At 40.3% G+C, this 23,435-nt stretch overlaps 1 protein-coding gene across 1 annotated transcript in view; it reads right to left on the bottom strand.

Annotated features, from left to right (window-relative positions):
- The window catches only part of kif26ba (kinesin family member 26Ba), a gene marked incomplete at both ends in the record, with an annotated part of 82,421 nt that overhangs the window by 17,106 nt on the left and 41,880 nt on the right, over positions 1 to 23,435 (bottom strand). The window contains 6 exons of the mRNA XM_083918830.1: positions 1,094 to 1,280; positions 2,374 to 2,490; positions 3,604 to 3,749; positions 6,986 to 7,079; positions 7,383 to 7,598; positions 21,438 to 21,645. Of these exons, the coding sequence (XP_083774956.1) occupies positions 1,094 to 1,280; positions 2,374 to 2,490; positions 3,604 to 3,749; positions 6,986 to 7,079; positions 7,383 to 7,598; positions 21,438 to 21,645 (968 nt within the window). The remainder of the gene's footprint in view (positions 1 to 1,093; positions 1,281 to 2,373; positions 2,491 to 3,603; positions 3,750 to 6,985; positions 7,080 to 7,382; positions 7,599 to 21,437; positions 21,646 to 23,435) is intronic.

Genomic DNA, 23,435 nt, shown 5'->3' with positions numbered 1-23,435 from the left:
GATGTTAAACAAGAGAACTATACCAACATGGTTTTAGTTTGAGTTTCTTTTTCTCAATTATAAAGCAATGTAATGGGAAATCTAGTTCTTTAAAGGATGAGACTGAAAATGTGTAATTATGTTGTGAAATAACATGTGTTGTCTAAGCGGCAACCTCTGCATTGCAGTTCATCGAATGACCACTTGAGGCTGGCTGCAAGAACAAGTCAATTCCCATAGAGCCCCATGCTAAAATGATCAACTTTACAACAGATATAAACATGTTTACAGCCTGGTACAAAAAACGGTTCAATACAACTGTACGGAGAGTGAATTTTTATATAACTCACACATTTGAATATCAAGGCTTAAAGTTATGCATGTAATTTAAATACACACATACACACACACACACACACACACACACACACACACACACACACACACACACACACACCCACACACACACACACACACACACACACACACACACACACACACACACACACACACACACACACACACACACACACACACACACACACACACACACAGTACACACAAACACTTATTGTACACTGCCTTTTTCTCACATACACACCTGCACCCGTATGAGCACTGAAAGGAATTATTATGTGTGATATTTTAGTCAGACATCTGTCACAGTTTCTCTTTGTTAAACACGCTGAGAAACAAGAAACACTCCTCCAGTTATTGACGTAGACATGAGTGCATGTGTGATGTGACTGTGAATTAAGCTAAACAAAGAATCTATATCAGGATCATGCAGTCTGTGACAGGTATGTGTACCACTCTGTCAAGAATCCTGATGCTTCATTCTCCCTATTTATCCATATAGGTAAATACATTGATCTGTCCATCATTGTTGTGTACACTCACTCCTTGCTTTGTCTTCCACATGGGGATGCAGTATTTCAGGAGTAAAGCATGTTTGCAGCTGCTTTTATTCTAATATGATAATCAGATGAAGGACTCGCAACGTGTGATGTGATAACAACAGTGCAAATAGTAACTGCAGCAGTAGAAGTAGCTTTTTTTTTATTTATTTTTTATTATTAATGTTAATAATTACACATTAACAAACAGTACTTACTCCCTCCTTTGCCTGTCTTTTCCATACGATACTGGTATATGTGTAATGTAAACAGCATGTGTGAGTTCCTGTGTTCTTCTTCGGTGGTGTTGGGGCGTTGGCTGCTGTGGCGAGCTGCTATGGCTGCATCCAGAAACCAGGCCGCCTTCTCTGGGGTCGGAGCGCGCAGTTCAGATTGGTTCTGGAGCTGGGAAATGTGTGGGAGGAAGAAAAAAAATTGAAATATAAAGAAGGACCACGAGCCAGATAAGAGGGGAGTATCATTTTAATCCTAGCCTAGGCTCCGTTTATCTATCAAAAAGTGTCCAAACACTGATATTATCGTGTACTATGAGGATTCTTCATATACGGGATTGATTGGCCTATTCAAATAAAGCATTTTCTATTTGCCTGCAGGTATGGGAGACAGATAGAGGGGAGCATAGGTGAGTAAGAGAGAGAGAGAGAGAGAGAGAGAGAGAGAGAGAGAGAGAAAGAGAGAGAGAGAGAGAGAGAGAGAGAGAAAGAGAGAGAGTGTGTGTGTGTGTCTGTGCGTGTGTGTGTGTGTGTGTATGTGTGTTTTACTGTGTGTGTGTGTGCGCAGTGTGAGGATATCATTACTGATGAGATTATGTCAGATTAGTTGAGGATTACACAGATGTTCTTGTATCAGACCTTATAATCCTATAAACATAGAACTGAAGCCACACACACACAAGTCCACCCTCTGTCACTCAGTTGGCGCTCTTCCACATAAACACACTATTCAGACGGCTAAGTAGTTACTACAATAATTATAATAAAATAAGATCAGATTTACTGTCATTCAACTATCCTTTGTTGTCACATTCACACTCATCAAAGTGGATTGTTTAGCAGACAGTAAATAAAAAAAATGTTCCTATAAGCCAATAAAAAAACTTGAATACAAACTGACAAAAAAATCGAATTATTCTTCCATTTTCATTTGTGTGATCAAATCTTTTGCACAATCTGGTGTTTGAAAAGATGCATGGTTTAATTCGGAAGAAAAGGGGGCTCTAATAGCTAATAAAAAAGATCTCATGTTGTATCTGCTGCTCCAACGTGAGTGAGTGTGCTCATGAGCGAACATGCACATGCTACAGTAGCTAAGGCAACAGAGAACTGCCTGAGGCTAAAAAACAAAGGTAAAGCATACTGATACAAGGCCCAAGGCTCTTCATACACACACTCACATGATTTCATCTAAAGCAGCTACATTACATAAACAGATGCCACCATCAGCCATCGTGTGTTTAAATGAGTGAATGTTTTTGTACCTGCATGCCACAGATGGGGTCCTCAAACAGGTAGACTCCAGGTGACTGTCCATCCTGTAGGCTGCCTGTAGCTACTTCAGACAACAAGTCCTTAAGGTTCTCCTCTTTTCCCCAAACCTACACACGCACACACACACACGCACACGCACGCGCACGCACGCACGCGCACGCACTCACACACACACACACACACACACACACATACACACACACAATCACACACACACGTTGACTATGAGTAGTCACGTTGTTGCATTTTATTTTCTGACAAAATCCTTCCCCACCCTAATTTAATGAATGAATGTTGTGTGTGTGCCTAGGGTATTTATTTTGTCAGTTTTTATATATAAAGTGTGTTTTTGTTTTTTATTGTTATGTGGTGCTTGGACAAACAAATGTCCCTCCTCGGGGGATCAATTAAGTCAATTAAATTAAATTAAATTTGATCATTCCCATTCATCTATGACAGTCAGTGCAATCTAAAAACAAATTGCAGCCTTTATTATAAACCTAATCAAAGAGAAGTCATAACTTGTGATGGCAAATCAATAGTAAAAAATATTGTAAGGGTAGGCAACTGACAGATACTGTCAGATACTACATTGCTAGCACCACAGCTAGGGCTGGGCAATTAATCAAATGTTATGATTAAACGGTTATGAAAAAACGACAATTGCGATAAATTGATTATTATGCTGCATTCCATTTCACAAAGTTGCTCACATGTTGTCTTGTGTTAAAAATCCAGCGCACCCACTTTCCTCTACAGTGGTGCGTAGTTTCTCATTTTTTCTAAGTTACTAATTGGAATATGTTGAATATGGTTTAATAAAATATTGAAGATACTGTATGTTTCAGAGTTTTCAACAAGTTTTGGCAGTGCAATACACAACATTTTTTTAATATCATTTATTCACATTATATATTATTTATTATTATCATTATTAATAATAATAATAATATATACATTTATTTTTTTAATACATTTTGCAGTTTAATTATATTTAAAGCTCAATAAATACATGTTTCCAGAGTAAATGGGTAATGATGTTAAATAATCGTGATCTCAATATTGTCCAAAATAATCATGATTATGATTATTTCCATAATCAAGCAGCTCTCTAACTCAGTCAGTCAGTGCCCTCTTTTTCCAAATGACTTTATCAGTAATGGCACCTGTTTCACTCTGCAAGGAATGTTTAAAATTGAGGTCTCACAAGTAACACTGACCTCGACTGCAGAGACACGAACAGAGAAGCGCGCTCCTGTTTTCTCCTTTCTCTCGTTGATGAGCTTAAACAACCAGGAGATGGCACAGGGGATAATACCCAGAGTCTGGAGAGAGTCATCACGACCAATCATGGTGTAGGATTTACCTGTAAGAGTAACAAACACACACACACACACACACACACACACACACACCTGGCTGTCAGGAGAGGATGATCAAACACACACCTAAACAAAGCCATATGTCACACACCTAACTATCACACTGACGTGAACATTTACACAAAGACAGTAGACATCAAAAGCCTGACTCGTGTGATGCAGGGTGGAGATGTGTTCAGATTTGTCAGATACACTGTCATTTTACATTGTTCACCCTCAATGTTTCCTGGAGCCTATAGACTTGACTTACTATCGAAACAACGTCGCATTTCATGATTTGTCACCAAAATGTTAGAGAAACAAGAGGACATATAGTAAACATGAACAACAAAAAGGGCTTCATTTAAATATCAGAAGATGTTTATATCATTATAGCAGTGTTCATTTGGTGTCACAATTCCTCTTGTAAATAAAACCTCAAAATGCTGTTAAAAAATGCATTAAATTCTGCGTCAGCTGTATTGAAATAACTTGGGTCATTCACTTTGATTTAACAAATTTACCAGTAGATTTATTTATTTTTAACTCTCTCAGTCATAATGGCTCGATGTTCTGACTATCACAAGCTGTCAAGACGGGGTCAGCAAACACAACACTGCCACATAGTGATTCCACGCTACAGGCGATAATGCAGTGTGTGTGTATGTGTGTGTGTGTGTGTGTGTGTGTGTGTGTGTGTGTGTGTGTGTGTGTGTGTGTGTGTGTGTGTGTGTGTGTGTGTGTGTGTGTGTGTGTGTGTGTGTGTGTGTGTGTATGTGTGTGTGTGTCTGTGCAGTTGATGTATATTCCCAGTATTTGGTCTCTTCAAACTGCTGCTGATTTTTTCCTTTCAGAAAGAAAGTGAACAGGGTGAGAAAGTGTGACAAAAAGGCAGCATTGTATCATCAGTTGAAAGACATGCACACTCGTCAGTACTATTAGATGCCATAATCCAATAACTGATACCTTAATCCATCAGACATGACTCAAAGCCAGAGGATTATATCACTTTCCTGAAGTTTATACATTTAATTCAGTATCATTTCCCCAATTCAATGAAAACCTGGTTCCTTTGTGAAAAGTGTGCATGTGTGTGGACATGAGTGTGTGCGTCTGAGTACCCATACGTGTCTACAGCCAAGGGCCACAGGGCCGAAGATAAATGCTCATTGTGTTACTTTACCCATTTTAATTAGGAAAAGGTAATGCCGTTATAATGCAGCCTTATTAAGATCCATGGCCTTAGGTGAGCTATATCACCAAGAATTATATCATCTGCTGCTACAGCAGCAGCAATGTCTGAGCCGCTCCACAGCGTTAAAATTACAGCAAAATTGATTGAAAGAGCAAACTCTCTTTGATGGATCATATAAAAGCACTTCCAGTATTAAATCAAGAAAATTCAGTTATGCTTATTATTTAACACAATCAAACAAGAATTGTTTCTGGGGGGGGTGTTAGTCTTATCCGTTCCAGTCGCAATCATATTACACTAATAATAGTAATAATAATAATAATAATAATGTATTTGTATAGCAATATATATATATATATATATATGCTTCACAACAACCAAAGTAAAACAGAGTCCAATGCAACTACATTAAAAAAAAAACCCAAAGAAATAACTAACTAACACACAATACATAAACCAAAGTGTTCATTAAGTAAAAGCTTATTTTAAAAATGTGTTTTAAGAAGAGATTTAAAGGAGGACAAAGTTGTGGCTTTCCTGATCTCCTCCAGCCGGTCATTCCAGAACGATGGGGCCCTGATAGTAAAAGGCCCAGTCGCACCTGGTTTTCAGTCTAGATCTCAGATCCTCCAGCAGGGACCCACCAGAGGATCTCAGGCTGCACTTACTGCAGACTCATAAGGGATGAAACATGCGCTAATACAATCAGGGGCCAGTCCCATTCAGGGCTTTAAAGTAATAATTGAAATCCTAAACTCAATTCTAAAACGCACAGGAAGCCAGTGTAATGGAGCTAAAATTGGGGTTTTATGTACTCTTTTGTCAGTAAACACTATGAATCATCGTCATGACTCCTTTTCATGTATCAATATTTGAAAGCTGATTGAAAACCTGTAAACATGGTGAGATGCAAAACATTGATCTAGACCAGCTGCCTGATGTGTACGCCGTGTTGGGTTAGTTTCTTTGGGGAAGCGGTGGTGATTATATGTGCATCTGTTTGTTTGATCTGTCCCACTGTCTGGACCTTTTTGAGAGAGACGTGGGCAGGTTCTGCTCTCAGTGTAAGGATTTTTCTTATTCCTCGTAAAACTTTGACTTACCATGCTGTAGGTGTGCAATGAGGGCCTGTTACGAACATTACAGGTATGTTTTATGCCTTTTTTTTAAAAAGTGTACCAATCCCCCAGGAACAGTGCTGCACTTATCATTCTGGTTTTGTGAAAAAAAAAAAAACATTCTTGTGTGTTTGTATTTCTTTAAAACAATTAAAATCATCGTGGGTGGCACTAAGCCCCGGATGCAGTGACGATGCCTTTGTAACAGAGAGTGGCGATAGCGGAAGACAATGAAGATAATGCCGGCTGATTTATAACTTGAATTTATAAATGAGCATACTTTTACAACTGATTTAGTGAGTCCCTGCAGCACAACAAGGAAACACAGTGGTGTGCATGTTGGTTTTTACACAGAAATTCATTACTGTTTGTTCCAATAAATGGCTCAGCTATTAACACAGAAGTGGTCCCTGCTGGACTGCAGCATTCGAAATCTCTGCTTTTGTCCTCTGCCAGCTGTTCAAGGGGACTTAGTAACTCTAACTGACTGTACAAAGATCACAAACCAAGAGTGTAAGAGGGTAAGGCTGCTTGCTCGTACAGGGATAAACACAACAGACACCGACCCAGGGGTTGAAGAATGTGTGTGTGTGTGTGTGTGTGTGTGTGTGTGGTGGGTCTTTGTTTGTGCCAATGTGTGCTTGTGGCTTCAGGCATGTTGCAGTGTGCAGTATGGGGGTCCTGACCCTTTTTAAGACAGCTTCTCTAAAAACCAGCTTCAGAAGGATTAGAGAGAGAGAGAGAAAAGGAGACAGAAACACAGACAGAGCAGACTGAGAATGCTTTCAGCTTCAGCAGACACTAATCCTCTTCTTTCTCTCTCTGATAGATGAGAGTCGGTCGAGAGACAGACAAATGAAAGACTGACACACACACACACACTAAAGATGACTCACTAGCCACACATGCTCTGATTTGTGAGAGTTACCCAGCTTGGAGTGTCCAAAGCAGAAGACACAGCCATCTGCTCCGTTAACCACCGACTGAATCACCTCGGCAACCGTTCCCGCACACACCTCCGCCTAGCAACAGGAGAGGATGATGGTCATGAAATGTATTGATACACTTGGTTGAAATCTTTGCGGTAGCCTTACGAGTGTTAACATTTTCGTGACAGATAATCTAGAAATAGATTTTAAAAAGCTACTACATGATGGATATGTTTCTAATTAGTGTCACTATCGCTGCATTAAGCATTAACACTTGGGAAAGCATCCTGTTATTCCGACATGGGAGCATTTGTGCATCATCCAACAATAGCTATTTTCAATACACATTCATAGCATTTGTCCTTTCTTTTTTAAACTCCCAATCTTTTCTGTTACCTGTGATGCATCAGGAGGGAATGCAGCATCAAAGGTGAACATCTTTGGGGGGACTTGATTGGCTCCTGTCTTTTTCTGGGAGGCAGCGCTGAGTGTCTGATTGGCTGAGGGGTCCATGATGGTGATTTGTTTCTTCCTGGGATCCACTTTAAGGAAGGAACTGGACTCAGCTGCGTCCGACTGAGCTACTGGGCACACACGCACCATCACTTTCACCTGAGGGTAAGACACAGAAAACACATGTCAAGATAGTAGAGTAGAGTAGAATTGAATAGGAAAATTCAAATGTTAATTGTGAAATTGATGTAACACCTTTTCAAAATATGAGTTCCGGGTCCAAGACTTGTATTTCTACAACGCCACAGTGCTGTGTCCCCCCTTGTTTGAACAGATCTGAGTTTTGAAAAACAACGTAATTGTCATTTTACCTCTTTCCTGTCTCACTGAAGAAAGAGGTGTCTGTTCACATGTTTGGCCATTGTTGTCTGTTTTGACCATTTGGACCCGGAAGTCTTATTTTGAAGGGGTGTTATGTCAGACTAAACAGAAGGATAAGACACCTGCCAATTTATCCCTTACAAAAACTGATACAAATGTATAAGGGGAAGAGAAAATACCCCCCCAAAAAAGGGATTCATTGTAGCACAGGTTGGTTTCCATAAAAATAAATAATTTTGCTCTGATCATTTACAAACCAGTGAAATAAAACAGGCACAAAACACACTCATAAATACAGAGAGTTATCTCGGGTCAAGGGGTCTCCGAGACACTCTTTTTTTTTCTGTAATTGTAGCTAGCAGAATGTATCTTTTCTTTAAACTTTGGTGATGCCCTTCCGCTTCCTAATACAATTCATCTATCTGTGTGTTCAGTTAAGTGTTGATAAAGCTTTCTGTAAAGTTTCTGATTGTTTCCTTGGTCATTTCAGCCACACGGCCCTTTACTGGATCACTTTGACACCCCTGCTCTAAACCTTTTACACTTTTAGGGCACAGAAAGATTTTCTGAGGAAACCTACCCAACTCCAAGCTATGAACAGATTTGATCATTCTGACTGATTGTTACTGGAAAGCATCAGAGTTTTTGCTCCATGAGACCCAACGAGTCACAACATTCAGCTTTTTAGCTCTTTTGAGATTTACATGAGAGCATATGTACATGCGCTCTCATCCCCTTCTACCGCCCTCCTCCTTTACCTGTCACTATCTCATTATCTATTTCTCCCTTAATCCTAAATCCCTTCCTTTTTCTCTGCTCTCCCCTCCTGTCTACCTTTAGCTCACTGCCACATATCAAAACCCTGAAGTGAAAAATCCTGATTTAGGTTTCTCTACTCTCACTCTTCCTTTCCTCCCACTCCTGTCAGAAACTGTTAGCAGCCCCCAATTTACCGCCTGACAGCTGCTGTTGTTTTCTTTGATATCAGAGGAAGCAAAACTGCGGTGTCATCGAAATCTGAGTGAGCTCCAGAACATTTTACCACATAAACAACCTTTTCTCTGTTAGTTCAAGATGTTTTAAAGTAAGAGGTACTTTCTTTAGCAGTTTAATTTTGCTCTCTGGCTCTCTCTCTCTCGCTTTCTGAATTAGTATTTGTCTCTCTTACTCTCTTATATCAGTCTCTGATTCAGTCCGTCTGTCTTCTTCTCTCCATGTTTGTCACTAAATCTCTCTTCCTGCAACATGCTACACGAATATTCAGGAGATTTACCCCAGCTTTTCCTGTCTGATGGTTAGAGGAGAGGCTTGGTTAAAGCAGATGGATGATGCAGTGTCAGATGCAACAAGAGCTTTATGGATTCAGTCTTAACCACACCAACTGCCTCAGTGACTGCTCATAAAATGTGTTTGATTATCATTTAGTTATTTACAAAGGGGAAAAATATGTCTTAAAAGAGACAGGTGCTAAATTGCAGAGTTTAAGACGGAAGGAACAGTATGAGAAAAATAATGTGTTTGAACATTAAAGCATGTAAACATGTTCTAGTATGAACCTGAAAATTAAATGAATACGGGACCTTTAACAGACAGGCAGAGTCAGAACTGTGAAAGCACATGTGGATATGTAAAATAAAACATGGAACAAGCTGAGCTTCTAAAGAGTTTGACCGGACTGTGAAATCTGAGTCAGTGGAAGTTTATGGTAAACTGGCTACACCTTTGAATGCTGGGGACACAAACTACGTAGACTGTTTTGCACATGACAGTTAAAGACGGATACAATGAGCTGGATATCCAATAAACAGCCCAAAATCTGACAGTAAAGAATAGACTGACAGGCAGAAGATTTGCAGTTGCTCATCCTTACATCTTGACACTGTGAGTTGATGGACACTGAATCAATGCATAGTTAGTTTCATTTTGGGAGGCAACGCAGGTTCAGTTTCTAGACCTCTACACCCTGAAAGGATAAGTGCACACTAGAAAATTAAACGATAGATGGATAATGTAAGATATGGGTAATGTAAGGTAGTGTTCAAATATCTCTGCAAGAGTAAAACTCCTTAGAATACAAAGGTTATATTATATTGTTACATCACTAAATGTGTGCTAAGTCTACCTTAGCTAAAAGTGCACTGTGAAATTAAAAAAGAGAAATTAAATCTATCCTTATGTTATTATTTTACCACGTGTTTTCTTAACAAGTCAGGATTTTGTCGACAGGCCTCAGAGGTGTAGGGCAGATGAAGAGAGACTACTGTGTTTATGTGGCCCCCTAAGAGGAAAGAGAAGAGAGGAGGAGATATATTTTGTCTGTTTGCGCTTGTTAGCACAGATGAATCATCGTCTGAAGTGTGATTCTACACTGCGCTTCCAGTTAAACACCACCATGGGATTACGAATCACAAAGTAATCCCAAAACCCTCCAAACCCCACTGCACTCTGAGATAGAGCCTTAACATAATAAAGGGAGGGCTAAATTTTACATTTACTTACAGACCCATTAGCTGTGAACGGGGAATGTGATCATAGACAAAAAGGTAAACAACAAACACAAGTCAGTGGCAAGAAAGAACACATGTCAAAGATATACATAATTTAATGATTACTTAATGTAATCATACTTAATGTAATATACTGGATGATATAGTGTCTCTCAAATGGTGGAAAATGTACAGTATTATATCTTCACGTTTGAGCTTGACTTTATTTCTTGAGTATATTGGATTATTACTTAATCAACCTCCACTGCATCACTTTGTTGCTAGATAATATCATAGCATAAAACTATTTTCTAGAAAAGAGATGAAGAAAATGGTACAAATTATTTGCTATCAATTATTTAATGGCCCCGGAGCAAAGAGACAAAGGCATTCAGAACAAGGTCATGTTATACGGAACAAACTCACCTAGAATTATAAGTGTTTTATAAGAAATAAAAGCATAAAAGCCTGCTGGTAGCCTAACTAATATACTGCCATAAAAAGCACAAGGCCAAATAACATTTTAAGAGCTTTTACGATGTCACTGCTTTTATGCACATTTCTCTCTCTCTCTCTCTCTCTCTCTCTCTCTCTCTCTCTCTCTCTCTCTCTCTCTCTCTCTCTCTCTCTCTGTGTCTCTCTCTCACTCTCTCTCTCTGCCTCTCTCTCTCTCTCTCTCTCTAACTCTCTCTCTCTTTCTCTCAAGGCTTTCCCTTGGTTGCATCATTAAATGACCATAGGCCATTTAAGAGAGTTGTTTCAATAAATTGTGAGTGAGTGTTTTCATTGAAGTCTTTCTCAGATGAAGATAATTGTATGTGTGTTTAAATCTGAAAGTGTGTCCACAGATGAGGGTGCGAGATGACACCCGAATACAATAAATATGTAACCTTGGTGACCTGGGAAACCTTTGATACTAAGACTTAATGTCAGGTCAAGAGTCTATAGCATTTCCCAAACAAACACACACTCACTCTCTTTCTCTCTCTCTCTCTCTCTCTCTCTCTCTCTCTCACACACACACACACACACACACACACACACACACTTACGTAGATTCAGTTCTGCCCTCTCCTAACCCCAATAAAAGAGCCCTTCAGATCAGTAAGAGCCTGGGGGGAAGGATTTTACCGTTGCACGCTTTACAAGACGTAACTCATAAAGTCTCCCCCCCCTGAGAGCCCATTTCCTCCTCATGTCGAGTGTGTGAAGGTAAGAGGGTTGCCTGTGTGTGTGTGTTTGTGTGTGTGTGTGTGTGTGTGTGTGTGTGTGTGTGTGCGCGCGCGCGTGTGCGTGTGTGTGTGTGTGTGTTTGTGTGTGTCAGGTATATATGGGGCCATAATGTGATTTCATGTCCGCTTCTGAAAAAATTGAAGGTGTAAGTGAAATGGCAAGAGTCTTTCAAGAGACCATTAACCTCCATTCTTCTTTTTCAAACTATCAAAGCTCTGTGGTGATGACCAACCAAACATCAGAGAAACTGATGCATCAGCACAATTATGCCACCTTTTCTTGTTCAGGCTATGAGAATTGCCTTTGGTCTCAGGAAACAACACAACCTAAACTTTCTGTTGTGATGCTCACGCTGGACGTTTAAACCTGTGTCCAGCTCAATAATGCAATTGTGTGTCTGCATTTGTGATCACACCCACACCCACAATAGTCTCAAAGGATCCTTGGCCTAGTTCCACTGGTGGATCAACATTTGGCAAAATGCTGCAGCCACTTCGACAAACAGGCACACATGCAGGGCGGACACAACACTAATGGACTCTTTGTTCTAAAGAGAAATTAAGGAAATTGCGAGAGAGAACAAGGTCACTAATAACTCTACAGATACTAACACAGTGTGTCTATTGATCCCTGGTCCCTTCATCCCTCCTGTTCTCTCTTCTTCTCTCTCCATCTCCCACTTCTACAACACCCAGTCGCCAGGATGAAATATTGGCATTGTAAGTGTCTGCAAACCAGAGGCTCACATACTGAAACTTTGGTAGGCTCATATGATCAGGACCCCTTGGCATCACTTTTTGGCACTGACACTTCATACTCACAAGCTGTATACAAAATATTTCCCTATCACAGAAGTAGTGCACTATATAGTGTGTATGACATTTTGTAGGGGTGTTCAAATTCTCTGTGGTTTGGTTTGATTTAGTTTACTATATAGTTCACTATAAAATATCCACAATGCACAAGTAATTTGAGTGTACATACGATGTACACTACATTGTACTCCTGAATACCACAATGCAATGCGGTCATGTTTTACCGGAGGGAAGAAGAAACAGAAGAGGTAGCCAGATATCTGAGAGTTAACTGCAGTTACCAATAACTGTTACTAGCGAGCTGACTAGTTCCTCGTGAGCTTTCTACTGTTACTCACTTGTAAATAATTTAACCATGGGCTATTACAGCTCGCAATCGGGACACAGAACCATTATTAACAGAACAACCTTTCACACAATCGAAATTTCAACAATTTATTTGGTATTTATTATTGAAATTAACATGAAACATCAATACAACCTTTTACTGTCCTCCTGAGTGCAGGTGTGTATCATAAGCATACTGTAAAACGGATTAACAGCTTGTTTGTTTGTTTACATGATGCTGGACGCACCTGTTTCTGTCACACATATATCGGGCGCATCTAATGCACACCGCTACAGTTTTAAACACACGGTTTCCATTATTAATAAAAACACTTTTATACAGGACACAAACTGGACACAAACTGTGGTCTCCAGGGCGAAAGTCTGGTGTCTGTATGACCCATCGATCCACCTAAACCTCCTCCCAACATAGATTTTGATGCTTATTATACGATGTCACCTGACATACGTAGTTAGTTAAAGGTGCGTCTCATACAGATGCTAAAATCAACATATCTTTGTTTTGCAGAAACGTACAATGCCAACATTTTTTGTGGAGACTGGGCTGCAGCTCTACACCTTTCCCTTCATCAATCTCTTTTTATGTTGAGAAACATCGTATTGCTCGATAGCACTGCCCACCCACTCCATTCCCACAACTCCCTTCATTCTCTCTTTGGCTCATCTCTCTCTCCTCTCCCTGTCTCCCTACCCTTCAGAAACATTGACAAGACAAATCTCAGCCTCTTCCTATTATCCGTTCTATACTTTCCTCACTTCTCTCACACTTCATGCTGCAGTGCATATTGATGCAAAGTGGTGAGTTGTAGAAATGGAGACCAAGAAAAAAAAATCAGGATGAAAAAGAGTGAGCGCTTCTTTGACTTTTTCTCCCCAAGTCTGTGTGAATATTTGACTTCCAGTTACTTTGGCAAACACTTGATATATATATATATGTTCTGCTGTAATGTGTGTCTAAGAATACAAGCTTAATTTGTTCAATGTACAAAGTGTAGACTTGGTCAGTTTTAAACTAAAGTATTGCTGTGTCTGACATAGATCTGCTGCTGATCACGCCTGAAACAGCTTGGGGGTTCATTTCCATACTAAAAGGTACACGCTATGACAGATGTTGAGGCAAGGAGGCATGTTTTTTCCCCTGAGAAACTTGCCTGACCTAATACACTCTCTATGATAGAGAGGCTTCCTGTCCCTCCACTTTATACACCACATTCAGACATAATAAAGTATTTGAACCAATTTAGGTAAAGGAATTCAGCTAAACAGCAACAAAACAAGCCTGAGCTGAGAGAAGATTGTTCGATAGCCCCTCACAGCAGTGCTTCATTACTATTGGCTGGAAAGTCAATAAAAGACTGAGACTGAGCTCTAATTGGTTCCCAAAGACTGCAGGAACACACATTTGTGCAAATACATGAACAGAGAAATAGATACAAATACCGTATGGGAATAGCATGTTTAGGCTCTGGATCAATTCTAATTTTAACTAATTTATTCATTTCTGCTCAGCTAACAGTATCATCAGTACCGCAGTGATCTTACATCTCTGAGGTTTGAATCCGTGTGCAGCTCGACGAGTATGGGCCACTACAGTATATTACCTAAAAGACCTCTTTAATACCAGAAACTGTCAAATAACAAAGCCTTGTGATTTTTGGATGACATATCGCTGGACAGTCCAAGTTAACTATGTACACTATAAATGTTCTAGGAAATGTTACTTTGCCCATATGGTCTCAAGTGACTATTATTATCAAATAATGATGATAAATTTATGAGTCAAGAGTAAAATCGTCGTTTTGATTGACAAAAGGACTTACATGACAAATGTCCATCACAAAATTCAAATCATGTCCATTTAATTTCTATAATTCCTACACAGTGTGTGTGTGTGTGTGTGTGTGTGTGTGTATGTGTGTGTGTGTGTGTGTGTGTGTATGTGTGTGTGTGTGTGTGTGTGTGTGTGTGTGTGTGTGTGTGTGTGTGTGTGTGTGTGTGTGTGTGTGTGTGTGTGTGTGTGTGTGTGTGTGTGTGTCAGTCATGTTCCAACCCTGCTACTACTGCCACTGCCACTAATATTTCAGCTACAAGGTAGCACAAAGTGGCTACTGGATTCCCTGAACAGACTCACTCACTCATTTAGATACAAGACACACAGACCCCCAGATAGGCATGAAGACACACAAAGGCCTGTGGAAAATGCACTTGCACATGCTCAGTCATGACACAGACGCACACAGCTTGTGGCCTGAGAAGGATCGTAGCTTCTATTAAAAATTGATTAACTGTCACAGTATAATTTTCCCCCAAGGTCAAGTCACAATCTGTGAGGGTGCATGTGTGTGTGTATGTATGCGTGTGTGTGTGTGTGTGTGTGTGTGTGTGTGTGTGTGTGTGTGTGTGTGTGTGTGTGTGTGTGTGTGGGTGTGTGTGTGTGTGTGTGTGTGTGTGTGTGTGTGTGTGTGTGTGTGTGTATGTGTGTGTGTGTGTGTGTGTGTGTGTGTGTGTGTGTGTGTGTGTGTGTGTGTGTGTGTGTGTGTGTGTGTGTGTGTGTGTGTGTATGTGTGTGTGTGTGTGTGTGTGTGTGTGTGTGTGTGTGTGTGTGTGTGTGTGTGTGTGTGTGTGTGTGTGTGTATGTGTGTGTGTGTGTGTGTGTGTGTGTGTGTGTGTGTTTGCAAAATGTTGGCTGCAGAGATGAAAGTGGTGGGAAAAACTCCCACAGTCCTTCATTGTCATTCAAATATGGAGAAGAGCAGAGGGGCAGAGGGTAAAGGGATGGTAGGGCCAAAGATAGATTTCAGATAGATTTAACTCAATCTCGGAACCCATCGGCTATTGGTCTGACAACGATTTAACCTCCGGCCAATATTTCTGGGATTCTGGATATCCGGGCCAAGACTTCTGTGCATCTGTAATTGTTTACAGTCTGAGTCAATATTTTTTAAAGGTGTTTTATTATCCTGACAACATTCTGGCTAATCTCTATTAACCATTTCTCTATATTAATGCAGATTGTTTAGGCCAAACCAAACGAACTGCAAACAGAGCGCTTCTATTACCAAAATCTTGTCCCATTACCTACAGATTTCCTCAGCGATATGCAAATATTTGTTTTCAGAGACTATATTAAGCTGTACGTAGATCAGTTATGATACACAACCGATAAAGTGCAGCAGACAGCTTAAAGAAGATTATATTAGCTCTATGGCAACTATAACATGGCTCATGTATTTGTGATCCAGCTTGAAACACGTCTAAGAGTCTTCAATCATGCTCTGTGAGGCTGTACTCGGGCACAGCATAGCTTTGAATAATTAATGATGAAATGCTGATGTCAGCATGCTCACAATCACAATGGTTTACATGCTCATAGGTATAATAGCTATATTTATTATGAACTAACGCGGCTAGACAGCTCCAGCCAAAATATCTTGAGTGCCCCTTGGTGGCTGGCTGCAGTACAAGCCATAAACCCCGCCCCCTCCACGTTAGCAGATGGGACATGGGCCATACTGAAGTACATGTCAAATTTTTTTTTAACGAAGAGATGATTTACGTCATTTTAGGTAGTTCTTTTGTGTTCATTTTTCTTTTAAGATGTTTTTCACTAGTTGGGTGAAATGTCATGATTGACAGCAGTGACTGACACGCGATTGCTTGGGTGGGATTTCGATACCACTACAGCGCAGACTGTAGTTGCAAAATTACAAGATGGCAGCGCCTATATCTAGGATATTTTAGCTTCACTTTTGAAGGTCGGAGGGAGTCCATCTTTACAGTCTATAAATAGCATGCTAATATTTGCTAATAAGCAGTAAACAAGGTACAGCAGAGACTGCCTGAGAGTGTCTTTAGATTTGCAGATATTTTGTCATAAACCAAAATACTGAACTAATTTGACTTGATGATGGTGCTAGATGTATTAAGGGATCACCTACTACAAAATATCATGAGGGGTACATAAATGTCTGGACCAGATGCCATGACAATAGATCCAGTAGTTATTGAGATTGAGATTCAGCCTTGACCAAAGTGATGGACTGCTGATGAAAAACAGACATTTCCATATTCTTTCAGTGCGTGCCGTTTGGGCAGGGAGAACAAATTATAACTTCATAATTTAGCTGTTAGTCTATCTCAACTGCTGCTACATGACACCCACTGATTTGGTTTGCAAACTTAGATGAAGCCCATAGCTGATAAAGATGCATGGGACGCAGTTTGAAAATCAGATGTCCGTCTTAGTTACAGATGAAGATCGTTTTTATTGACTCTGCCATCCTCCTATGTTTCATATCTTTCGTTTTCATCTGACAGCTTCAAATATGTGTCATTTGCGGTCTCCCTGCTGCACTTCTGTGCAACACTGCAGTTGGTTTTCTGGTGATAATACATACACGGCTTCATTTCCTCGACTGATACAAATCTCCCCCAGCAGTCAGGGGTCTGAATGGAAGGCTCCCAGCTGGCTGATTTGATTAAAGGGAAACGGAGCTTACCAACAACATGTAGAGAAGCACCGTATATAGAAATAACAGGGGAGTTTGAGATACAGATGCCAGTCAAAGAGGTCCACTGAGGGATTCTATTTAATTTGACTTCCCTCGATGGAAGAAGGCTGAACTCTCTCTCTCTCTCCCTCTCTCTCTCTCTCTCTCTCTCTCTCTCTCACTCTCTCTCTCTCTGTTACACACACACACATACATACACACACACACATGCACACACAGCAGTACATCTGACCTGTGCAGGTTGATTTCCCCTGGCTTAAATGTGATGTCTCAATCTGTTTGCTGCCATATTAACATGGTAGAGAACACTAACCTATCACACTGGCAGACAGGGCTGCGTATTCTGCAGGATGTATCGTACACACTTCCACCAGGGGCTTTGCCGCTTCCTTGACATCTTTCATTGTATACTATAATCCTATGAATTTGTGAGCATGCAAGCCTGTGTGTGTGTGTGTGTGTGTGTGTGTGTGTGTGTGTGTGTGTGTGTGTGTGTGTGTGTGTGTGTGTGTGTGTGTGTGTGTGTGTGTGTGTGTGTGTGTGTGTGTGTGTGTGTGTGTGTGAATGTGTGCAAATGCCATTTCAGCAGGGAGCGGACCCCCATTGCAGGTGACATTTTTACTGGAGAAATGTCACCACAGCCATTTTGTTCTGTGTGTGTGTGTGTGTGTGTGTGTGTCTGAGTGTGTTTGATTAGGTCTTGGCAAGCTTCAATTGATTTCACAGTAGAAGCTTATTATGTTCCAAATACCAGAATATGTTTCCGCCTTGGTTCCATGTTTTGTCCTTTTATTCCACATTTCTTCCAAAACCACAGTAATGTCCACTTATCAGCAAATATGTCAGAAACACTGCTTAAACAGGGAATCTAAAAATGAGCATTGCAAATTCGAGAGATCAAAGATGATCAAATCAGTGAGAAACAGCTAGCCTGGCACTATCGAAAGGTAACAAAATACCAAAATTCACAGTTTACATGTTATATATTCTTGTTTAACCTGCACAAAAATTAAAGTGTAAAAACAAGTTGTGGTTTAATGGGGGTTATGTTCCAGACTATTTGTTGTTGTTGTACCCCCTTTTTCTCAGGGGGGTCTCTGACAGATATGAGAGTGGTATCCATCTTCTCATCCTACTCATTTCAAGAAAGGAAAAGCTACTCCGTTACCAGTGAAATAAAGTAATGTAAGAAAAAAACTATAATTTCTTTCAATTGACTTGCTACTCAGATACTGTTTTTCTTCTCCATTTGTTGCAGTTGTTTCGGGATGGGCCGGATGCCAACAGGGTGACAGGAAGACAATCAGTCGGTATGTGTCATAAAATGACTGGACACCATAACGTAGATCACACCAGAATGATAACCGTGAGACGTCTACACGACTGTGGGAAGGCTTTGTCTGACAGTTGTGATTAAGCAGCAGTAGCAGCAGCAGGCATTTGTACATAGCGCGGCTGGCCAGACAAGCTAATCACTGCTAAGATCACACAAGATCATCGTGGGATGGAACAGAAGCCAGAATGAGAGACAGACAGACGGTGAAGATGGTTTGTGTGTATGTGGTTTATAATGTAAACTGAATATGAGGTTTTAGTGTAGGGGTGTATAGGGACAGTATTACTTGGCTTGTAAATATGTGAGTGTGAATCTGTGTCCCTGACAACTGAGGGGACATCTGTCACCTCCATATGGAGAGAATCAGAAACTCGAAAGAAGGGAAAAACACAACACATAAAATAATCAGTCACAGAAAAAGACAAATAAAATATGAACGCCTCAACTAAAGATGAGTTCGGGATAAGAAATAGAAAATTCTTCTCATGTGAAAACATGTCTACCTACATGCTGTAGTTACATTTCTGTACATCAGGACTGCTTTATATTTGCAGCTTTAACAACTGATTCTTTTGCAAATCAATTGTTGTTTTGAATATTTTTTTATTATCTGAAACAAGAATCAGATCTAAACCACTACTTTGAGACTGTGTAGAATTTAGATCAAAAGAAAGTCAACCGCCCAGAGGCGGCTTTAAGCATCCAACATATCCTCAACAAAAGGTTTGTATGATATCTTAAGAAATATCCCATTATGTAACACCATGAAACGTGAACAAAAGTGGACTGGGACGGTTACGTTTCGGCAACAAAGGATGACGGTTAGGGTCAGGTTTAAAAAAGACAAAAAATGTGATTTGGCTTAGTACTTACAGGACACGAACACTGCCGCTACACAAACACCAATCCTGTGTTAAAGTCCTGTGTTTTGGGACCCAACCCTACTCCCTACTCAAAGTTTAGCTGTGTTATACTACCTTGCCTGATTTTCTTCTTTGCTCTGGATGTAATTTCTACAGTAATACAGTGTATATGTGGTTTAAACACTAATTACAGTACTTTTCATATGGACGAACAGTGAATATGAAAAGCCTGAAGCGTCACCCCCAAAGTTACTTCAGGAGCCACTTGGTGGAGGGTTGTTTCTCTGTATGTCTTCACTATCAATTGACCAACACTGACACACATTCTTGGAAGTACTTAAAGACATAGACAAGAGCTCAGACACAATATTTGATGCACAGTTAAATACTCACACCTACAGTATGTGGACACAGAAACACAACAGGACATGTGTGGGGTCCCTTTCCGTCTCTTTGTACTAAAATGGACATGGCTGTTTAATGTCAAGTGTGTTTGATTTTGTCCTCCATAGTCGATCTTTTTCTAGCAGCAAGGACACACACACACACACACAGACACACACACACACACACACACACACACACACACACACACACACACTCGGAAAATCGGTGAGCCTCTCACTCAAACTGTGGAGGAGGGGGCACTAAAAACTCATTACATGGACGATCAATATTGCACACACTTGAGAAGCATGAAACCCCCCTACACACACACACACACACACACACACACACACGTTTCATCAACTGTTGGCAACGGTGACAGATGACTTTTGTCAGCCTGATATGTGTTACCGTGGTAACCATTAGGCTGCATTCCGATATGGTACAGCAGGGGTGAAACACACACACACACACACACACGCACACATACACACAAGTACCCGTACAAACATTTAGATAAACTGGCCATGGTCATAATAAATTATTACAGCTCAATATTTTAGAGCTTTCCAGTTGGTAAAACCAAATCGTCAAATGTAGAGCACTAATGACAACTGATTGAACAACTGAACTCTTGCATCGACTGACTTGGAGTTTTTCACGTGTGTCTTCAGGCACATGCTTAAATCAAGTCAAGGAAGATGAGTCAGATTTAAAGTCGCAGTTGGCAACATTTGTTTGATCATATTCACTGAAGCCGACACTATGCTCTGATAGAACAACATAAATCATCCGGTTTTAGAAAAAAAAAAGGTCCTCTACGTGTACCTAGAGGGTGTTGTTTGTTTTGCGCAAATCCACCGCGCCCATATCCTCCTGTCCACTCAGTGCAGTTCTCAGTTTATGCACATGCCACAGATCCCACCTCCGCCCTCGCGTATCTTACAATATCACAGGCACACGCCTCAAGCGGGGTGTACGCTAAATGGCGTTAGCAGTTGCTAGCTATGAGTAAGTTAGCAAGCCTACCTCTGTGTAACATGTACCCCATGCTGTTTATCAATGATAGAAGACACGGGTGCGTTCACTGGAATCTTGTACACGCGCACTGACAAGCCCCCAATGGAAGGGAGGGGTTGTCAGTGCGTGGCACCGTTGTCACTACTGTGGTAGTGGGGGAGCGGCATGAGAATTGACTTTATAACACACTAAATGTTTCTTAAACTGAGACCAGACGTTTGCTCAACAGCTAAACAATTTTATAAATGATCTCTCATTGTAACTTGTATTCAACTGAAGAACAGCACCAATTCAAGGGACTTCAAGACACATCAAAGCAACATGTCAGGCACTATAGCCAGACATCCAGCATCAATGGCAACAGCTAGTCTCAAAAATGAAACACACAGCTGTAAGTCAACTTCTGATGATCTAACCTAAATGAAGCCAACCACTAAATACAGAGATGGAAGTCAATAAATATTCATTCTCTAATATGAACAAACTAGCACAAACATTCTCCACTTTCTGGAAAAAGTGATAAATGTATGTTGTATTATTTATGCTTATCTGCATGAACTAAAACAACAAAAAAAGATGTAGACTTAAGGTAGACTTAAGGTAGTATTTTTCCTTTACCTTTCCAAGCCCAGGGGTATCTTTGATTTTGTTCGCTGCACGGAGAAGGCAGGGTGGAGCGGGGGGAGGGGCCATCAACATTGCAGAGCTAAAATTGGTAGGGAACAGAGGGGGGTCACATGACGGTGATGATGATGTCACTGGAGCCGCGACTACGGTAGTCTTCTGCTTCTTCTTCTTGGATGCTAAGTTCAACTTCTGTGCAGCTCTGAGAGGAAAGTAGAGAGAAAGATGAAAGAAGAGAAGTCAATCCATCAATCAAATGAATGTTAAAATTATATATAATATTGTGAACATTAAATAGTTTAAACAGAGAACTATTGAAGGGCAGGAAGGATGGTGGCACATCTGCATGCACACATGGATCTATAATTACGTGCTCATAGTTTGCCGCGGTACAACCACGGCAAATATGCTAATTGCAGAATAGAGTTCGATTACACACCCTACAACACACACACACACACACACACACACACACACACACACACACACACACACACACACACACACACACACACACACACACACACACACTGCTGTATACATATGTAGCAACATCTGGATGGGGAGTGGTTCATTTGCTTTCTTGCTGCTCAATTCCCTGCAGCATTCAGCTCAAAAGGAGCCACCGGAAATTATATTTATAAATTTTCCATCTTTTCTGCACTCACTCTCTCCTTTTAACTTCCAACTTCTTAACTTCTAGACATCACTTCTTTCTCCTCCCATTCTTCTCGTCACGCTCTCTCCTTTCTTACTTCAACACAACAGGTTCTTCCTGTCTGCCTCTCTCAGCACAATAGTAATTCACATCATCTTGTCTCACTTTTTCTCCCCCCTTTGCTAACTCTTTGTTCCCCAGCAGAAGCGCTACATATATGACATACTGTATTTCTGCTTTTACCTATATGGATGGCATTTAAGTAAAGACAACAGTTATTACCAGTCGAAAATACTCCAACTTGTTCTTATTCCAACTCTTCACACAGGCAACACATGGTTCGCATTGTGAGTTTAAACAAAACTATACTTACTTAGGTTATGGCAACAAAACTACTTGGTTTCGGTTAGGAAAAGATTGAGGTGGGGTTAATATAAATGTGTTTGTGATGTAACTATGATGAAGCACCAAACACACAAGTGAAAGTCCAGTGTCATCCAGTCCGTTTCATACAGACACTCAAGGGTATTTTGATGCCCCGGGAATGAGAATGGGTTGATTTCTCAAGAACTGCAACTTAAGGACAATTTTGGGGTACATGTGTTTTCCATGTAATGCTACTTTATCTATCTCAGTACAATTCAGAGGGAAATATTGTATGTTTTCATCCACTACTGTACATTTATCTGACAATCACTTTTTATGTCCCCTCTAAACTTTATTGCTTTTAATTATTGATGGAGGCCCAAAGAGGTACTTTTTCACCCAAATTGTTTTTTCTCACACTTTCTGGTTTGATCTTTGTCAAGACCTTCGTGGTTAAAGTTAGCCTGGTCACAAGCATGTTTGCTTCATGTGCTTAATTGTTAATTCATCGATCATCATTTATGATCATTCATTTCTTTGTCAAAACAAAGGAAACAAAGCCTGTGAACAAAGGCCTAGTATAGGCTGAGTAGTTAATCATATATAGATGAGGTGTATAGATGTATAGTTAATAATACATTAAATGCATTTGATAAAGGCATCAGTATAATACACACTGACCACGGCTGTGCAGAGAGATGAAGAAAGGTAGAGTGAGAGTGATTTGGGAAACTCAGGGACAGTAAATCAGCAGGCAGTAATTCGCTGAACGTGATTTATAATATATATATTTTTTAATATTTGTATGTGTCGATGTAATTCGTTTCCTGCAATTTATGAAGCCACAATTCAAACAAGCAAATTTGCTGACAATTTGAGATACACAGCATCAGCAGTATTAACAATATGATAAAATAAAAGAGCCCTAAAACTGCTCTGCCAGAGATTCCTGGTCTGTTCTACTTTAA

Source organism: Echiichthys vipera, assembly GCF_963691815.1.
Source record: "Echiichthys vipera genome assembly, chromosome: 1".
Classification (NCBI taxonomy): domain Eukaryota; kingdom Metazoa; phylum Chordata; class Actinopteri; order Perciformes; family Trachinidae; genus Echiichthys; species Echiichthys vipera.
The sequence above is the reverse complement of the archived record's forward strand: the minus strand, read 5'-3'. Positions and strand labels throughout refer to the sequence as shown.